The 19,963-nt window shown below is 35.9% G+C and overlaps 1 protein-coding gene across 4 annotated transcripts in view; it reads left to right on the forward strand.

Moving 5' to 3' along the window:
• AKAP7 (A-kinase anchoring protein 7) overlaps positions 1-19,963 on the forward strand; it is a 97,293-nt gene that overhangs the window by 14,276 nt on the left and 63,054 nt on the right. For all 4 annotated transcript variants that reach the window (XM_037520397.2, XM_037520398.2, XM_054697837.1 and 1 more), the window contains exons 4-5: positions 4,076-4,212; positions 10,831-10,991. In XM_037520397.2, coding sequence (XP_037376294.1) covers positions 4,076-4,212; positions 10,831-10,991 — 298 coding nt within the window. The remainder of the gene's footprint in view (positions 1-4,075; positions 4,213-10,830; positions 10,992-19,963) is intronic.

Here is a 19,963-nt window from a genome sequence, read left to right on the forward strand (position 1 = left end):
TCTTCTACCGTGTGCTAGAATGTAGGTCCTGTCCCTCTTGTAGAAACACACTTACTTTAAGGCATTTTCTTTGAACCAAATATGCTTTGAGTCAATTAGAAAGCTTAAAGTAAAGTGAATTTTCTTATTGCATCATTTTTAAACATGTGGCATATAACTTAGTGGTGAGGTTTAGCAGATGGATGTCTGTTTTTATTCTCTTAACACAAAGAAATTACTCATAGGATGGAATACTTAATATTTTTATTTTTAGAAGTTTCTTTCAATGTCATGTTTAAATATGACTCAATAGTATTAGGTTTTCAAAATGTGCATTGTGCAGTACTGCCAAAGGCTGGGGATTATGGTGACAGATAAGCTTTAATGGCTTTATAGAATTTTTAATAGTAGCTATAAAAATTAGTTTCCTTTGGCCTTTAATGACATTACTTCTCCTTTTTTAAATTGGCATACAGAGAAGGCTGAAGTATTTTTCTTTTTATCTTTTGAGAATGTAATTAGGAATAAAAAGCATTTAAAAAATTTTAAGATGATATCAAGGAATATATAAATTAAACTATTCCATCAAAGCATAGTTAGAAACATATTACTTGATTAGATTAACTAGAATTTTCATAGATTTGAGTTTAATACTCCATTATAAGTACAGTGTGACTTCAGGGAAATAGTCTTCAAAGCATTTTATTATTTTTAATTTGCACTTTTATGAGTTATTGGAAAATTCAAAGATATGAATGGCCTAAAATGATTATATTTTTACCACTTAGGACACTGTACTTAAAAGTCTGAGCATAAATGGGTGAAATTTTTTGAGCATTGTCCTAAATTTATATATAATTAATATTTGAGCTTGACTACTTTTTTATGAAAATGCAAAAACTTGACCCTCTAGATAGAAGTAGGGTTACTGGGTAGGATGAGGGGCACCACAGGAACCCTAAACTTGCCTGTTCTAAATAGGTTCTGCCATCTGCTGCATCAAGATAGAAAAAACTCTTGTGTGTAAGATCTTTAATGGAAAGGAACTTTTAATACAATTAGTGTGCAGTATAGATATTGCACAAGTCTTATAATAGATAAAATAGTTTTCACATTAAACACCCAAAGTTACCCATCCCTTCATGGGAAAATACCCAGCCAAACAGGGTTGTCGCAAAGCAGGGCTACTGAGGCCCAAAATCCTGCCACAGGTCTAAGGCACCTTCTGGTGGGGACCCACAGAAAGGGGCAGATGAGGCCAGGCAAGTCTGGAAGGAAAAGAACAAAATCAAAATCAAGATAAAAGCTGCCATTGTTAACCTCCGCAGGGGTCTCTCATGCACATCTGTTTTACGTGTTTCATTCCATGTTTTCCCAAGTCTCTGGTATCAGTCCAAGACCAAGAAGCAAATGCAGCCTTTTCACTTGTCTTTCTGTTCCATGTGTCTCCTGAGGTCTTCTTCCTTCTTTCCTTCTCCCTTCCTATAAAAGCAACAGAGTTCACAAAGCACTTTCATGTCACTTGGCTACTCTGATCTTTAACGCAACCCTGTTAAGTTTGGATATGCAGGTTTTACTACTTCTGTTTTACACAGTGGAAAAAAACACGACTCAGGGCGACAAGGTGATTTGTGTGGAATCATAACTGTGGCAGAACTTGTGTTAAAATTGAAGATTTCGGAGGTAAACCCAAAACCTTTAATTTGCATCACTCTGTAGTTTGTAACAAAACTATCATCCTAAGCCACTTTTTCATTATAATTTATACCAGAATTACCATTTGTACCAGGTAATATTTGAAGATGTAACTATATTGTTTTGAGGACTGACATTTTTGAGCACTTATTTACTTGACACTGGCTAGGCACTTTCCTTATGATCTGGGACCCTCTGAGCTGTTATTCCCAAAAGCCCATCTGAGTACTTCATTGCATCTGGAAAAAACCCTCTCAAAAATTCAATTTTAAAGTGGTTGCTGAGTAATATAGATCCACACAGAAGGCTTTCTCGAGAGGGCTAGTGTGTTCTACTAGAAGGTTATCCTGTAAGACTTCCTAGAACTCTCCTTTAAATGTCTTTTTTTCCTTGGAGGTTTCATTTCTTGAGTTACTAACCATCTCTGCCCTTCTCCTTCTCTCCTCTTAACAGAGTCCTTGTAGCTCTTAGTGTTGCTTTGTAACTGCTTCTCCTCCTCACTCCTACTGGATCTTTTCTGGTTGCCTCCCTCATCTTTTTTAATGTATTGCAACTTATCCTTTCTCAATGGTCCTTTGCTATTTTGGATATTTGCTCTTGAAGGGATTTTTAAAATCATCTGTTTTAATTTATTTTGATAGCGATAATACCAATTCTTACCTCATAGGACTGTTGAGAGGTTTCAGTGAGCTAATATATATAAAATGCTTGCTATAGTGCCTGCAACTTCATGACTACACCATAAAGTTTATTTACTGCTGTTGGCTATTGCTTAAATATTGTTTTTGTTATTTTTTAAAAAGATTTATTTATTTATTCATATAAGAGCTGGGGTGTAGGCCAGAGGTTTGAGGGGTGGATGAGAGGATTCACCAGAGACAGTGGGGAGCAGATGATGAGGGGAGCATTGGGTGAGACAGGAGAGGTCTGCTGCACGTGTGGGTTAGCTCCTTGGCCAGGGATCTAACTCATGTTGCAGATAGCTTCAGAGTGTTGAGCCTTAATCCCTTGCGCCACCAGGGAGGCCCTGTTTTTGTTATTATTACCAGGCATAGTGGTGAAACAGCAGGGTTGAAGAAATAGACATTTCCTCTGAGGAGTTTACGATTTAGTCTTATTAACAGAGGAAACTGACTCCAAGATCTTTTTTGTACTGTTATGTTAGGAGCATTTTATTTATCAGGTAATCAATATTGTTGGGCTTCATCGATGTGACATCTTGCCTTGGGAAATAATTATGTTAGGTACTATTGCATAACTTCCAATCAGGAAAACACTGTTTCCTGTGTGACTCTCTTCCAGACTGCAAGGAATTGGGAAGTACTGAGGTTAATTTGTGATGTGCATTTATTGTAAAAAATACGTGGGAAGTCAGATCCCAGGACAGCATCTCGTGATGTGTCCCATCACATTCCGCAGATAATGGGAACATTGTTGAGGATAAAACAGCCACTCTAGTATCAGAACAGTCTGCTGTGCTCATGATTCAGTTTTTTTCTTATCTCTGCTGTTTTTTGATGAACCCTGCTTCTGTTACCAACCCCTTTTTTTCTTTCTCTTTTAATGCCTCGGGTATTTTTATTCCTTCAAGGCTCCTGAGTGCTCTCTTTTGTCTGAGTATTTCTCAGTTTGCTATTTCATAGTCAAACTATTTTCTAGTATATTCACATTTAGAGGTTGAAGAGGATTGAATCTAATTGGAAATAGAGGCAGGAAGAGGCATCATTCCTCTTCTTGTTTCAGAGGAGTAGGTACTGAGAAGGCTGATGAGGGACCAGTAGATTCTCCTGGACGCAGACTGTAATGACTTTTCTAATATATGCATTTAGAATTCTTTGCAACTCCTCAGTTATGCCCCTGCTCACATGTCTGGAAAAATAACAGTAGTCATTCCTTTTGAAATAATTGCTGTCCTAAAAAATCTTAAAGGCCAAGAAGAATGGGTTCTCAGACACATTCACTTGGGGACAAATAAATATTACTTCCAACAGAAATGGAATGTTGTCTGCTGGTTTGACCTTTCTGTGGCAAGAATAAAACTTTTTTTAGGAAAGATCATAAGTCATACTGTATATTCAAGGACAAGTTGCTGAAAGATGCATAGCTATTCAGAATTTTTCTATTCAACTAGTGACCCAGTCTGTTAAATAAGGTTGTTGGGCTTGATGATCTTAAGGTGGACAAGCATTGTGTGATTTTTGTGTTAAACTTATACATCTTAGTAAGTTTTCCAAGTTATCTATCCAGGATATTTGAATTCAAGTAGACAATTCAACAATGTTTGGTTGAGAATGTCAAGAATCTTGACATTGGTTTTTTGGTTGTTGATTATTTTTCTTCATGATTTGCATTTAATTATAAAGAAATTTGCTTATCTACTCTCTATTTTGTGTATACCTAGATTACAAAAGGAATTAAGATTCTGCAAAATGAAATAATAAAACAAGACAAGCGACTGGCCCAAACAATGACCAGAGATGGATCCTTTCATATTACCCTGCTAGTGATGCAGTTACTAAATGAAGATGAAGTAAACATGTGAGTAGTATTATTTTCCAAATTAATAATTTATATTTTTTAAAAGATTTATTTTATTTATTTATGCATACAAGAGATGGGGTATAGGCCAGAGGTGCTGGGTGTGTGTGTGTGTGTGTGTAAGAGAGAGAGAGAGAGAGAGAGAGAGAGAGGATTCACAGAGACAGAGTAGGGAGCAGAACAGGTGAATTGACTGAAATACACTGCTGAGGGGAGCAGTGGGTGAGACAGGAGAGGTCTGCTGCACCATGTGGGTAGCTCGCTGGCCAGGGATCCAGTTTGTGCTGCAGTGGCTGCTGATAGCTTCATAGTGCTGAGACTCAACCCCTTGTGCCATCAGGGAGGCCCCCGAAATTAATATTTTAAATGAGTAAGCATGAATATACAGGTTCAATGCTATTCCAATAAAAATCTCAATGACATTCTTCAAAGAAATAGAACAAATACTGATGAAATTCATACGGAACCACAAAAAAACCATGAATAGCCAAAGCCCTACTGATGAAAACAAAAGAGAAAGAAGGTATCACACTTCCAAACTTCAAGCTATACTATAAAGCCATAATAATTAAGACAGTTTGGTACTGGAACAAAAACAGACACACAGACCAATGGAACCAAATAGAGAGCCCAGAAATAAAGCCATGCTTATATGGGCAACTAATCTCTTTTTTTTTAAAGATTTATTTATTTATACAAGCACTGGGGTACAAGCCAGAGGCGTGGGAGGGTGACAGGATTCACCAGAAACAGAGCAGGGAACAGAACAGGCAGATGACCAAAATATACTGCTGAGGGGAGCAGTGGGCGTCACAGGAGAGGTCTGCTGCACCATGTGGGAATCTCCCTGGCTGGCCAGGAATCGAACTGGCACTGTAGAGGCTGTGAACAGCTTCACAGCGCTGTGCTCAACCCACTCTGCCACTGGGGAGGCCCTGGACAACTAATCTTTGACAAAGGAGCAAAGAATATGCAATGGAACATGGACAGTTTGTTTAATAAATGGCGCTGGGAAAACTGTACCACCACATGCAAAAAAATGAAAGTAGACCACTACCTCTCACCATGCACAAAAATCAGCTCAAAAATGGATAAAAGACCTGGACATAAGACCTGAAACCATAAAATATATAGAAGAAAATATAGGTAAAGCACTACAAAATGTACATCTCAGTAACATCTTTAAAGACTCATCACCAAAACAAAGAAAGTCAAGGAAAAGATAAACACCCGGGATTACATCAAACTGAAAAGCTTCTGTACAGCGAAAGAGACATTAACCAAAACAGACACCCCACTGATTGGGAAAAAAATCTTTGCACTTTTCCATACAACTGATAATGGACTGATCACAAAGATATATGAAGAACTCATATGACTTAACAAAAACAAAATAATCCAGCCAAGAAGTGGGCAGAAGAACTTAAAAGACATTTCTCCAAAAAGGAAATGCAAATGGCCATCAGGCATATGAAAAAATGTTCAACATCCCTTATCATCAGGGAAATGCAAATTAAAACCACATTGAGATGCCACCTTACACCAGTAAAAATGGCACATATCAAAAAAAACAAGCAACAACAAATGTTGGTGAGGATGTGGTGAAAAAGGAACTCTCCTACATTGCTGTTTGGAGTGCAAACTGGTCCACCCACTATGGAAAGCTGTCTGGAGGTTCCTCAGTCTACTGAAAATGGAACTACCGTATGACCTGGCAATTCCATTACGAGGGATCTACCCAAAGGACACAAAAACATTGATTCAAAAGAACACCTGTACACCTATGTTTACTGCAGCACTATTTACAATAGCTAAAACCTAGAAACAACCCAAATGTCCAAAAATAGATGACTGGATCAAGAAGATGTGGCATATATACACAATGGAATATTATTCAGCAGTCAAAAAAGATAACCTCATGCCATTCACAGCAACGTGGATGGAGCTAGAAGGAATTATGCTCAGTGAAATAAGGCAGAAGGAAAAAGAAAAATATCGGATGGTTTCACTTATAGCAGGAATATAGGGGAACCAAATAAGACATCAGTGTAAAAAAAATAATAACAGTACAAAGTACAGCAAAGCAAAAACAGACAATTATAAACCAGAGACCTACTGCAGGGGAGGAGGAGGGAGAGGGATCAGAGGGAGGGAGGGAGGAGCACAGGGGACTGAGGTGATGGTGCACGGGTGCATTGGTGAAGGAAACTCTATGGGGACTACACCTGAGGGGGTTGGGGGAAGAAAATATTGTTCAAAAATGAAGAATGGTGTAAAAAATTACAAAAAATTAATAATAAAAAAGTAAAAAAATGAATAAGCATAGCTGAACCTGAAGAAACATTGACATTTTAAAGTTTTCTTTGTTATAATTTATGCTAATTAATAGTGTAAAGAATTAGCCATATAAATGTTCTTTTTAATGTAGAAAAGACATCTTTATTCTGTTTTTGTTATCCAGTGGAAGCCCTTTGTTGTACATTGGTTTTGCTCATGTTAATTATGTAAGCACACTGGAATCTGACCATTTACATTAAAATTCTTGGTAAAGATTCTCAAACCATGGCACCACTGTCTCTTATTAGCTGCCTGAATTTGGGCAAGTCTTTTTTTTTTTTTTTTTTGATAGTTTATGTAGTTTTTTTCTTAAGATTTATGCATACAAGAGCTGGGGTACAGGCCAGAGGTGCAGGGGGGGGGGGGTGAGGGGATTAACCAGAGACAGAGCAGGGAGCAGAATAGGCAGGCTGACCAAAATATACTGCTGAGGGGAGCAGCGGGTAAGACAGGAGAGGTCTGCCATGCTATGTGGGTTGCTCCCTGGCCAGCCAGGGATCAAACTCGTGCTGCAGAGGCTGCGGATTGCTTCATAGTGCGGTGCTTAACCCCTTGTGCCATCAGGGAGGCCCTGGGCAAATCTTTTACTTTTTAAGTAAGTGTAGAAAAAAATAGTATTGATTCATATAAGAGTTTTCAATGTAGGACCTGACACATAGTAGGTGCTTCTTATTATAGAGCTGCCATTCTACTAGGCCAGTGGACAATTTCAGTTACTCATTAGTTATTCTTAGAAAGGCAGAGAGGGAGAGAGAGAAAAAGAGAGGTGGGTGGAATGGGGACAGGAGGGGAAAATGAGCACAAGTGCGTGAGAGCAGAGGGAGAAGTTAGACTGGAGGTTAGGAAACCGGAGTAGACAGCAGGAGTCAGGGTTCTGCTGTGCACGGGACCATTGTGAAGTAGGAAGTGTTATCTTGTCCTGAATAGCAGTATCACTTATTGAGGAGTTATTGTACAGAGCAGTGTCACTCTAAACCATTCAGCTGTGTTTTACATGTCTGTTTGCAAATACCTTTCAGCTTTATGTAAAAAACAAAATGCTAAGCAAGTTGCTTTGTGATTGAAGAGTTCAAGTGGCGTTCTTATGGTGACCTTGGGAATGGTTTCTTTGAAAAATGTTAGATATATGCAATTTAGTGATCACTCTTGACTGAGTTACTAATGAAACATCGATGAAATAAAGTTTGTTATACTGACAAGATAACACCTTGCAATTCAACCAACATGAATTGTCAACCATGTATCACTTAGATACCAAGCTAAGTGATTTAGGGAAGTTAAAGATGAATCAGGAATGGATTTGTGCTCTTGGATTATACATTTTAGTTGACTAGATACCTTAATGACCTAAATAACTATAGTAGAACCAGAAAAGGGTTTGCTATACTAGTTTCAACTGCCAAATGATGGTGAAAATTTAAGCTGTGGCCCATTTGGGCAGCTATGTAGTGAGAATGAAACTGATTGGGTTTTATGGTAAGATTATTTATATGAGTGTAATCTTTTAGTTTTATTTTTCACTCTATACTATATAATATTCTAGGCAGCCGGATTGTCACTTTCTTTTTCTATAATATATTCTTTGTTTTCAAGGTTAGTGTCATATTTTACATGTGTGAGTATTGACCAATGGGTTGGATAAGGAGTGTGTAGAGACATTTTTTTAAAATCATGGATTTCTTCAGGCAGATATTGCCTAATGTCTTCTGTATCCTTACAGTTTGGAAGAAACGATCAGACATATATTAAGCCAAGCCTACCTGCAGATTTTATAATACAGCTGTCCTGACTTAATTTGATATGGAACTTTTGGGTCTGAACACCAGTTTCAGAATTTCATTTCTCACCTGCATATCCTTTTTATTCACTTTACAACAAAACAACCTTTCCATAAACTACTCTCTAAAACATTTTTGTTTAAAAGAGTTTGAAAGTTAATGTTACTTACCAACAGATACTATGCTTCCACACTAGTGACATCTTGGTAGGACTAATTTATTGATTTATGCTACTAGAGAACTGAAAACTGGACTGAGTTTAGATCATCTATATTATTTTAAAGGAACATGGGGTATAGAATTTCCTGTATCTGAAAAGTCCTGACCTTTAGTATGACCTACTTTAGTTTCATTTAAAATGAGTATCTTGAATTTCTCCAATTTATGACAGATGAGTCAGAGTGACTGTTCTATTTTCACATGCTTTCACTCATAGCATACCGGTGAAGGACAGTATTTCAGAGCGTATACTGTGTCTTTTTGGATAAGCATAGAAACAGTTGCTTGGATTTAGGATATGGAGTGGAGGTACTGTGAGAAATGTTGATATTTTGGAAGCTATTTTGAAGTGTTGTACAATATGTTATGAGAGAAATGAGATTCTGTGTGGAAGTAAGTCATAGATGAAAATCAGTTAAAAGTCTGTCTGTATATTCTCAGGCCATCTGCAAACAGTGATGGCTTTACGTTCCAATTTGGATCCCTTTTATACCTTTCTCTTACCTAGTTACTCTAGTTAGGACTTCCACTACTATGCTGAATAGTAGTGGTGAAAGTAAATTGAAGGGGATTATGCTAAATAAGTCAGAAGGAGAAGGACAAATACTGGATTGTTTCACTCTTGTGGAATATAAAGAAAACAAAAGGACTGACAAAACTAAACCAAAACAAACCCTAGAGATCTGACTATAGTACTGAAGCTACTAGAAGGGGAAGGTGAGGACTAGGGGACAAACGGAGGGAGAGGACTCAGTGGATTACAGTGGAGGATTATGGAGTCTTCCATGGTTGGTTGTGGTATGATGACATAATCTGAGGAGGTGTGACTCTATACCTCTACATTTTACAGTGTTGGAAACCAACATTAATGCAATAAAAAATAATGCAATTTAAATGGGAAAAGAAAAAGAAAATCAAAAACTCTATAGAAAGAGTGACTTAGAAATATGAATGGTATAGAAAAATTCCTTAATATTTTCACAATTTAACATGTAAATTACTGGGGAACAAGTCACTGATTAAGATAATTTAAATTCATGGTAGCTCAGCAGACCAGTGCTTTACTGGACTTCCCATAATATAAAAATGTACTTACTTCTTTTTTGAGTAATTGCTGCCCTCTAGTGAAATTTTATTTTTTTGTCATAAGGTACGTGCACTAGAATTTTCTTCAAGATGGAAGTTCTCTTCAAGATGATCTTAATTTTTAAAATATGCCAAATTTGATGTCTAATTTATTAATATAGTAAATATTTATTTTTATAAAGAAAAATGAAGCATTTGAAATACATGCAGCCCTGTAGTCACATAGACAAAACAAATATAAGAAACTAAGCTATAGTTGGACAAAATAAAACTTTATTTTATATGAATCCAGGTATGGTAAATTATCTTATTATGGAGACATATTTTAAGAGATAATGCATATTAAGTTCTAGTAGAATGCCTTGTAAATAGTAATGCTGTATAAGTACCTTTAATGAGAATTTAGAATGTTCTGCATAACCTAAGCTCTTATAGGTACCAGGATTTTGGAACATATTATTGGTATATATATATTTTTCTTTGGCGTACTCTATGCAGCAGTTCCTTGGTTAAAAACTTTCTGGTGAACTATTAAAAAGTATTTTCCTTCATGTCTTCAATGTGATATAATTAGGTAGATATTTAAAAATTTTTAAATTTATTTTTTATTGACATAGCATTGTATTATTGTATTATTACATTATATAACTTTTCTGAATGCATTATAAATCCATGTCTATATTTACTACATTAAGTTTACTAAAAAATCCAGTTCTAGCCTTCATAAGTAAAAATTTAATTAACTTCCATATTATTCGTTTAAAAATTAATATCAGGGCCTCTCTAGTGGTGTAGAGGTTAAGTCTCAGCCTTATGCTATCACAGCTGCGGCCTGAGTTCTATTCCTGGCCAGGGAGGTGACCCACATATGGCTTAGACCTCTCCTGTCTCTCCCTCTGCTCCCCTCAGCAGTGTGTTTCAGTAGATCTGCCTGTTATACTTCCCATTCTGTCTCTCGCCCCTTGCATCTCTGGCCTACACCCCAGTTCTTCTATGCATAAATAAATACATCTTTATAAAAAATATTATTAGTTCTATTTTAGTTGTACAGATTAGATTTCTAAGGTATTTAAGCCTTAAAATGGTTAGCACAAATGTCAACTGAATTATCTTTCTAAAACTGATTACTTTGTTTCTTGTTCATTTTTGTATATTTATTACTTAATATGTTATTGGAAAATATATTCTCTCTTAACAGTGGTATTGATGCTCTTTTGGAATTAAAACCATTCATAGAAGAAATCCTCCAAGGAAAGCATTTGTCTTTGCCCTTTCAAGGAGTTGACACTTTTAATAGTCAGGTTGGATTTGTGAAGCTGGCAGAAGGAGATCACATAAACCTCCTTTTGGAAATGGCAGGTAAAACAAACAGCAGTATTCTATGTTAAATCTCATCTGTTTTTTCCTAATTCTTGTAACAGGGATTTGACATTTAAAAATATTTTACAGCCAATATAACCTCACTTTATAAATGAGCTGCTTCACTGTTTGCCTGTGAAATAATGAGCCAAATAAAATGGCCTGAAAATTTACCTTGATTCTTAGAGTTGAGTAATATGTTGATTCTGGGGCTGTCTGGAAAGTGATGGACTAGACTGAAGTATTTGTTAGGATTGTTCTGTTCATAAGTTTGAGGGTTCCCAGTAGTTATCATGAGATTTGACAGAGTTGGCATTTAGTAAGTATTGAAAGCATGTATAAGAACCAGTAGTTGCCTATTTAAGACTTGTGAGAATTGTCAGTAGATGAATCAGCAACATTTTCCTCTGTGCCACTTTTTGTTTTCCTTCATGTTTAAGTAGTACTGTCTGAGCAGAAGGTCCATTCGTGATGGTGAAAGATTGCACGTTTATTGGAGAACATGTTGCTTTGTACAGTACAATTGAAACTGTTAGGAAAATAGATGCAGAAAGCTGGATGAGTGACTTTTGAGTTTGGTCCAGAGATCATAGGTTGGGTATTAACCTGCATACTGTAAACATTTTTTATTTTCATTTCTTTTCATATCATGTCATGTCATCTCATTTCCATTTCAAGGATCCTCGGTAGAATCCTTGGTTCATAACATACAATTCATCATTTGTTCATGTTTGGTCCATCTTTGTCTGTCTGTCTTATTAATCTATCAATTAATCAATCATCTATCGATAATATAACAATCACCTGGGTATCTACCACCAAAAATGAAAACTAAGACTGTGGCAATAATCTAATCATATTGTCCTTTCATTAATTCATCCCTTGCCTTCCTTAATATGAACTAACCATCCTCTTGTAGTCATCATTATTTTCTTGTATATCCCAACGTATATGTATTTTCAGTTGGTTTTAACTTTATAAAAGAGTATCATATCATATGATAATTTTTCATACATTTTTCACTTACTACTCTTTTGTCTTTATTTTGCAGTTTTATAGTTGCTCATTTAAAAGTGTACCTATTTTTTGGGGGTGGGAAGACATGAGGATCAAGTTTTTCTTTAGCAGAATGAAGTATGTATAAGCAAACAAAATTGCAAGCAAATACACAAGAATCAAGTTGGACTTAAAGTCATTAGTTGGTCAAGGAGAAAACAGCTCTAATAGTTTGATGGCAAATCATTTGGGAGCTGATATCCACAGGTACTAGACTTAATCTGTTCTTCCTGACTGCAAAAAAAAAAAAAAAAAAAAGCTAGATTTAGATCTTTTCTTTTGAAACATAAATATCCCTAGCTCAAGAAATATTTCTAATTAGTCATTCATTCATTGTTCTTTTAAATATTTCAATGGGTACTTGCAGTAGAGAATTCCATCCATTCATAGCAAATATTCTCACAAAGACATTTTCCAATATTGATGAAAGATCCATTGTGTGCTGAGGAATGTGAAACCTCACCAGTGTTAATATAACTGTGAACCCAAGGATGATGATTTGTCATTTTAGAAAAGGCCATGGCCCTTGTAATTCCTTTCTTGATGCCAGAGACTTTTGCTTAAAAATATATATACTTTTTCCAAAAATTTAAACAAAAGCATCACAAAAATGGAAAATAGAGAGCACAGCACTCTATTTCCTTGCATAATCACTATTATACTCATTTTAATCCTTTGTGTGTGTATTATACACACAATTTTAGTTTTTATGTACTTTTATAAGAAATCTAAATAATATTCAGTATATATATGGAAATTTTTCATTGAAGTATAGTTAGAGCCCTTACTTATATTATGTTCAGATGGTCAGATTGTTCAATACATGGAGTATTATCAATATTTCACTTTATTAGATTAGTTTTTACAAGGATGCCCAAGATTAGTATTGCTTTAGTCTATCCGTATCAGTAAAATAATTTATTATGTTTTTGTGTCATTTTATAGACTATTTAAATAATATGTTCTAACTTTCAGAAGAATACCTTCCAGGAATCCAGCATTTCTTTTCTCTTCTTGAAAGGAGCTGAATTAAACAATCATTTTTCTTTAGCTTTTTGACAAACAAATTGGAAGCAATTTATAGTGTTCCAATTCATTTAAATAAGATAGTACTAGCTAGCTAAATGTTCATATTTCCTCCTGCAAGAGATAATTCATGCAAACACATTTTAGAGCTTAGCAATTCATATAAAATTTCTTTTTTTCATGTCGCGTGTCCTGCCTACCACCATCCTTTATGTTCCCTTGTGACTTTCCCTCCTCCCTCTCTCTAACTTGTAGCCCTCAGAATGATGGTTGATGTCCACTAGTTTTTGAAAGTGTTTTAAATTGTTGAATTTTTCTCTTATATGAATGTCCAATATTTGTTTTTACTGTTCTGACTTACTTTGCTCCAGGTAATTCTTTCAAAGTCCCCACAGTTTGTTGAAAATGGCTGCAGTTCATCCTTTGTTGTGCTATATAATACTTGGTGGTGTGTATGGACACATCTTGACCACTACATTTATTAAAAGAACTGTATTTCTTAAGACTTTGTAATAAGCCATGTATATGAATATGCATATACATACAATTAAAACTTTGTTAAAAATAATGAACACAGAACCTGTTTGACATAGTGGAAAGCAGGAGAATTTTTAAAGGCAATAAATGGCATTTATAAAGAAGTAAAGTTTAAATATTATGAAATAAAAGTAACTAGAAAAATAGTTGAAAATTATAATTCCGGCATTGTCTGATTTGTTTTAGTTTATATCTACAAGTTAAAAGTAAAAAAAATTATATAGTTAAGAAAAAAGGTATGAGTTATGATAAAAGGAGACTAATATTTGAACTCATTACTAAAACTTAATAGGGTGTAAAATAATTTAGAATTTTGTTATAAAATTGAAAATTATTGTAGGTTGTGCACTAATAGAGTGAATTGATGAGTTTAGGTCTTCAGTTCTTGAATTATGTGTGCAGATGTACTGTTTGTACTGCTTTTGGTAGATGTTGGTGGCTTGAGGAGACCCAGCCCATCTTTGCACACTGCATGAAGAAGGCTTATGGTGACAGCTGCTTGAGGGAACAGGTCAGGTCTGTGACACCAGAGACTCTGTTTCTTAGCTTTTTACTGTGACCTTGAGTGATCCTGTTTTTCCAGAATAAAACAGCACCTTCTTCTTTTTCGTAATTACCTAGTAGTTCATAGAGTTAAAAAGGTATTGGAAATTATGCATTTATGTAGCATTTCTCCACATTTTACAATGATAAAATTACACTGTAAAGCTTTTGGCCATAGAAATGAATATGATTTTATTCATTTTTTTCAGTGAAATGTAATTTTGTTAAGAAGTATATGAGATTGAGAGACTGCTAAAAATTTAGCCTGCTGGAATTATAATAGTCCTTGCAAATCTTTTTTTTTTAAATGAGGACAGTGTCCTTGGTTAGCATGATAAAAGACTCCAAATGCATTTATCTCATAAAAGGAAGAATGAAAAAATTTTAGGGTGTTCATTTGAAGATTGTATTTTCTTTTTCTTTGACTCAATTCCCCCCAAAAATAAAGAGAACAGCCTTGTGTTTTCTGCTCCTTGTGGGCATCTATTCAGTTGCTGATACCATTGTGCTCTTCTTGGCTGTCCTGTTAACATGTGAGGTCCGTGGAGGAGTTCTAACCTCAGTGGGCAGGTAGGTGTCCCAGCAGCCTGTTGCCCCTCCCCCCTAATGGCCATGGCAGGGCTCTCTTCAGAAACACCAGAACACCTTCACCACACTTCACTAAGATCTAAGAAAGGTTGCTTTTCTCCCCGGTCAGGATGCCTGCATTCACAGCCTGTGCGCTGAGGCCCGTCTGGCCTCTGGTGCCCTGCTTCTGTGTGCAGGCCCCCTGGGCATGCCCCCTCCAGACTTGCTTCCCTTCTCACCTCTCATAGGGGAGGAAGATTGCTTCCTTCTCCCCGCCCTAGCTTCTCTCTCTGGAATCTTATAAAATTAGACTGACAAAAGATTAACAAGAGAAAAATGCTGTACAGATCATGTGGGGGAAACCTCAAGGAAGAATAACTCAAAGGGATGGTTAGAAATGGTTACTCTGACATCTTAACAAATGAACAACACATTTGTAGAGAAGAGCTAAAATAAAGGAAAAGGGCTTTAGGCTTTCAAGGGTAGCAAAGTGGGAAAGTAAATATATGGGGGAATTTAATGGAGTAAGTTTTGTTTGTGCAGGGCCACTTTGCCCATAAAACTTTCCTCAGAGAGGGGATTTTTGACAATCTTCATTTTTTAGAAGTTTCTGCTTTTTAGTCAGATTAAGGGAAACTCTGGGAAAGTTTCTTTCTTCATTTATTGATGCCCGTTTGTCTCCAGCTTGAAAATAAACCCTATGTTGGGGTGGCATATTCTGGTTCCAAACATTTCCTCTTTGATTTCACTTGACTTTCAAACACTTAAGTGGATTTATTTTATGCCAGAACTTATTCTGGTCATCCTACAAATGTTAACTCATTTGATCTTAACTCTATGAGATAGGGCCCATTATTATCACATCCCCATCATACAGATAAGAGAACAGAGGCACAAACAGGCTAAGTAATTTGTTAGTATGCAGACTCCAATACTTATCAGGACTCAAATATAAGCAGTCTGATTCTGCGCTCTTAATCACTATGCTAATCTGTTACACTGTAAATTAGCAACTGGATTCTCTAACAGTTCCAGGGATACCCCTTCACCTTGTTGACTTAGCTGAAGCCTGGGTCTTTAAAGATGTATTTATTGATACAAGCACTGGGGTACAGGCCAGAGGCACGGGAGGGCGAGAGAATTCACTAGAGACAGAGTGGGGAGCAGAACAGGCAGACGGCTGAAAACACCGCTGAGGGGAGCAGTGGGCGAGACAGGAGAGGTCTGCCTTGCCATGTGGGCATCTCCTTGGCTGGCAGGGAATCGAACCGGTGCTGAAGATGCTGCAGACAGCTTCACAGCACTGTGCCCAACCTGCTGCGCCACCCAGGAGACCCTGAAGACTGGGCTTAGCTGAGATCACAGCTTCCTCTAGAAGGCCGAACCAGCCAGCAGACTCCTCACAGTAGAGGCCCAGCGGTATCATCCCTCTTAGTTCTTTTGCTTTGTCCCGGCGTTAGCTTCACACACTGTTTATACAGTGTTATAAACCAGCATTACCTCAATTAAAAAAAAATACAATTTAAAAATAATTATGAAAAAAGAAAAGAAAGAACATTTCACCATGGATAGCTTTCCCTCATCTACATTCATTGTCTAAATCTTTGTATGAAAATAAAATTCTCTCTGAATGATGAGACCCCAGCTCTATCTGACAGTTTACATGGACTAGCAATTTTTTAGGATGAGAAGAGACCTGAAAGACAATTTATTGTGGTCTCATAACTTTCATTGTCAGGGTTAAGTGATCTGTCCAGAACACAGTTGAATAATAAGAGAATGGGGCGAGTGTTAGATTGCTCAATCTGGTCTCTTCCTCTTCGGGGGAAGTGGAATGAATGTGATTCCTCTGGCATCAAGGTATAATTAAAGACTTGCTCTTATGAATGAAACATTTAAAAATTTCACACAGTTATCAATTGGAAACATCTATTTAAAATGATGAATATAAAAATTTTAGATTAAAATTTGGTTTCAACATATTGTCACCCTTTATGTTGAAACATAGTTCAGATGACTTACTAAAGCCATCTAAAATGAAGCAATTTAAGCACTTTATGAAAACAGAATCCCTTAAATAGTGATAATCTTTAAATAGTGATAGGAATGACAGAAATAATTTTATGGTTTTTATTTCATTGGAGTTTTGGATGACTAAAAAGTAATTCTCCAATTATATTGATATTTTTTCATTATGAATGTGACATAATTTTATTGTATTAGAAAATATCTTTCCATTGGAAATCATGGAAAAACTTATCACTCATTCTATGGTATATTGTTCAGTCAAAATTAATCTTTGAAAAACTAAAATCTAACTTTTTATTTGTTGTACCCACATCCTGAAACAGCTAAATATATGGGCCACTTAATTTGTATTTTGTATTCTATATTATTCTTATTAATAAATCACTTTGTGCTTTATTCTCAAAGATCACATAGATCACACTGTCATATAAACTTTCCTTACAGTTTTAGAAAGAGAAGAAAATGGCAAAAGGGAGAAAAAAATGTTTGTTTTGCAATGAAATGTGTCTAATTAGACATACATGGTTTTATTAAAATTGATCTGTGTACAATTTATTTGAGACAACTTCCAGCAATTTCTTTACATTTTAGGTATACATTTTTTGTTGTACACATTTAAAATAGTTCATCTGAAGAAAAATCTCCTTTGTAAAAATACATACATATGTAACACATAAAGTGTATTTGTTAAGATTATAAAAGTACTGTTTCTTTATTAAATTATTCATTCAGTGTACTTTTATATGAAAGTCCCCTAGTGTGGGGCCTCCCTGGTGGCGCAGGTGGTTGAGCGCAGCGCTGTGAAGCTGTCCGCAGCATCTGCAGTGCCAGTTTGATCCCCGCAGGCCTCAGAGCAACCCACAATGCGAGCAGACCTCTCCTGTCTCACCTGCTGCTCGCCTCTGCAGTGTATTTCAGTCAGTCTGCCTGTTCTGTTCCCCACTCTGTCTCTGGTGAATCCTCTCACCCTTCCCCGCATCTGGACTGTACTCCTGCTCTTGTGTAAATAAAATAAATCTTAAAAAAAAAAAAAAGAAAGTCCCCTAGTGTTTAAAAAAATATTTTAAAGAAATTGTTCTTCAAACAACTTGTATTTTTAGCTGTGAGGTAAACACATTATTTAGGAAGCCATCTCAACTGACTTTTGAGGGATATCTGATGTGTTTCCTATGTGACTTTCCATTTAGTGCTTGAAGCAGTGTTGTAGTACTAGAAGGAATTGAGCAATCTCTTAAATTATTCATAAGTTCTTCCAGAATATAAGTTAACACAGATAAAAAGTGAGTTGTGATTTTCACACTAACAAAAGCTCTTTTTATCACAAGAATATTTTTATATAACCGTTAGCCAGTACTCTGGCTAAGTAATATAGTAGGAATATAAAATCAAAACTAACTAGTACTTTTCAAAAAGACATTGGCATTTTCTTTTCTACTTTTGTGTTCCTAGAGATTATACTGTACTGGAAATACACATTAGTAAAAACAAATGTATTTTATGACAAATTATTTACAGCAATATTGTGAATAAATATTCATCATAAAAGATTTCAGGCCTAATGAATAATGACAACTCTTGAGTCAAAACAATGTAACTGAAATCAGTGAATTGAAAAACATTGCTTTAGAATCTATTGATAATAAGATTATATCAAATGAGACAATATGTAAAAACGAATATCGATGATCAAGAAAAATGCGCATGTCTACACTTTAAATTTCTATTTACAAAAAACTTTTCTTGTATCTCTTTAATAGTTTGATAATTTTGAGCATTAGTAAATTCTTCTCTTAATTGGGCTGAAATCTGTCCCATGAGACTATTAAGTTCCGTGAAATCAGGGACATGTTTGCTGTCTTGAAGAGATAATGTGCCTGGCACATAGAGTAATTTAACTCAGTAAATAACCGAATAAATAAACTTGCTTTCACACCTTCATGCTATTTCTGTTTTCTGGGTCAATGAGAACATGTTGCTAAGATCCAATCAGAAGCTCTTCTATGTGATAATTCTTCAAATACTTGAAGACTTAGAAAATGTGCCTTAATCCCTTCACAGCCTCTGTTGACCTTACCTCCATATGCCAGGGTGCATGTTATAAAAAGCCTGCTCTAGACATTTTGGATAAAGCCTATCTGAATACTTTTGGGAGTCCTATCCTCCATGTATTAAAACATCTACTACCAAGGTGATGCTGAATTCAAATTCAACAAGGACAAGTACCATTGAACTCGCAGTGGCTGCAGAGCCTGTGCTCATTTGCTCTGTGCTGTACTGACTGATGCACAGTTCCCTCAGCATTCTCTTCCCTGCACTTTGGCTTCCAGACATCCAGCACAGTGGCCACCCACCCCGGATGTCATTGTCAGGACTTACATTTGTGCTGTTGAGAAATAACATGCATCTTTTTAATTCTCTTGCAGGTTTTTCCATTTTGAAAGTCTGCTCTTCTCTGTGAATTATATTGATGTTATTTTATTATTTTCATGTGTACCAGTCATAGTAAAACACTTTATTTTCTCAGAATGGGAATATGATCTCTGTTTTGTTCACTCCCCAATCTCGTGCAAAAAAAAAAAAAAAAAAAGAAACTAACTGTGTAAAAATTATTCAGGCAGAATGGAAAAATATTTGGTTTTATTTTCCTCTAAGCGTTTCTGTTTACATTTATGTGTATCATTAGTATTCTCCCCATTCCATCAGAATCAGTTACAACTAAAGCATTATTATGATTCTAGTATTACATTTAAAACATCCTCTATTTTTAAGGGCACATTTTCTAGGAATATTAGATAATCTTTCATTAAGTTTATGTTTTTTTAATTTGTCAGAAAAATCAGGTACTTTATGTTGATAAGAAATAACTGAATTTCAAAAGGAAAATTTCTCTCTAAACATTTAGATTGAATCTGGCCTTATTTTAGATTCAAGGACATATCTTGTGCCCTATATAATATCAGTTATTGGTGGAATTATTGCCACTAAAGGGACCCTGCATAAGTTTTTCGGTCACTGGCTTTCAATTTCTTTTTCTTTGGTCAGCATTGCAGTCCTTGTAAAAAATAAAATGATACTCAGAAGATCATTCTGTATAAAACAGGGGAGCTTCACTGACTGAAAGTGATGTGTTTGTGGGTGTGGTGGGAGGTGGCAAGTCCCTGCCTTCCTCTTCCTCGTTGAGTGTTGAGGAAGCTTCTCTGCCCTTCGCTGACTGC

The sequence above is a fragment of the Talpa occidentalis genome, unplaced genomic scaffold (assembly GCF_014898055.3).
Source record: "Talpa occidentalis isolate TD23 unplaced genomic scaffold, MPIMG_talOcc4v2.1 talOcc4.2, whole genome shotgun sequence".
NCBI lineage: Eukaryota > Metazoa > Chordata > Mammalia > Eulipotyphla > Talpidae > Talpa > Talpa occidentalis.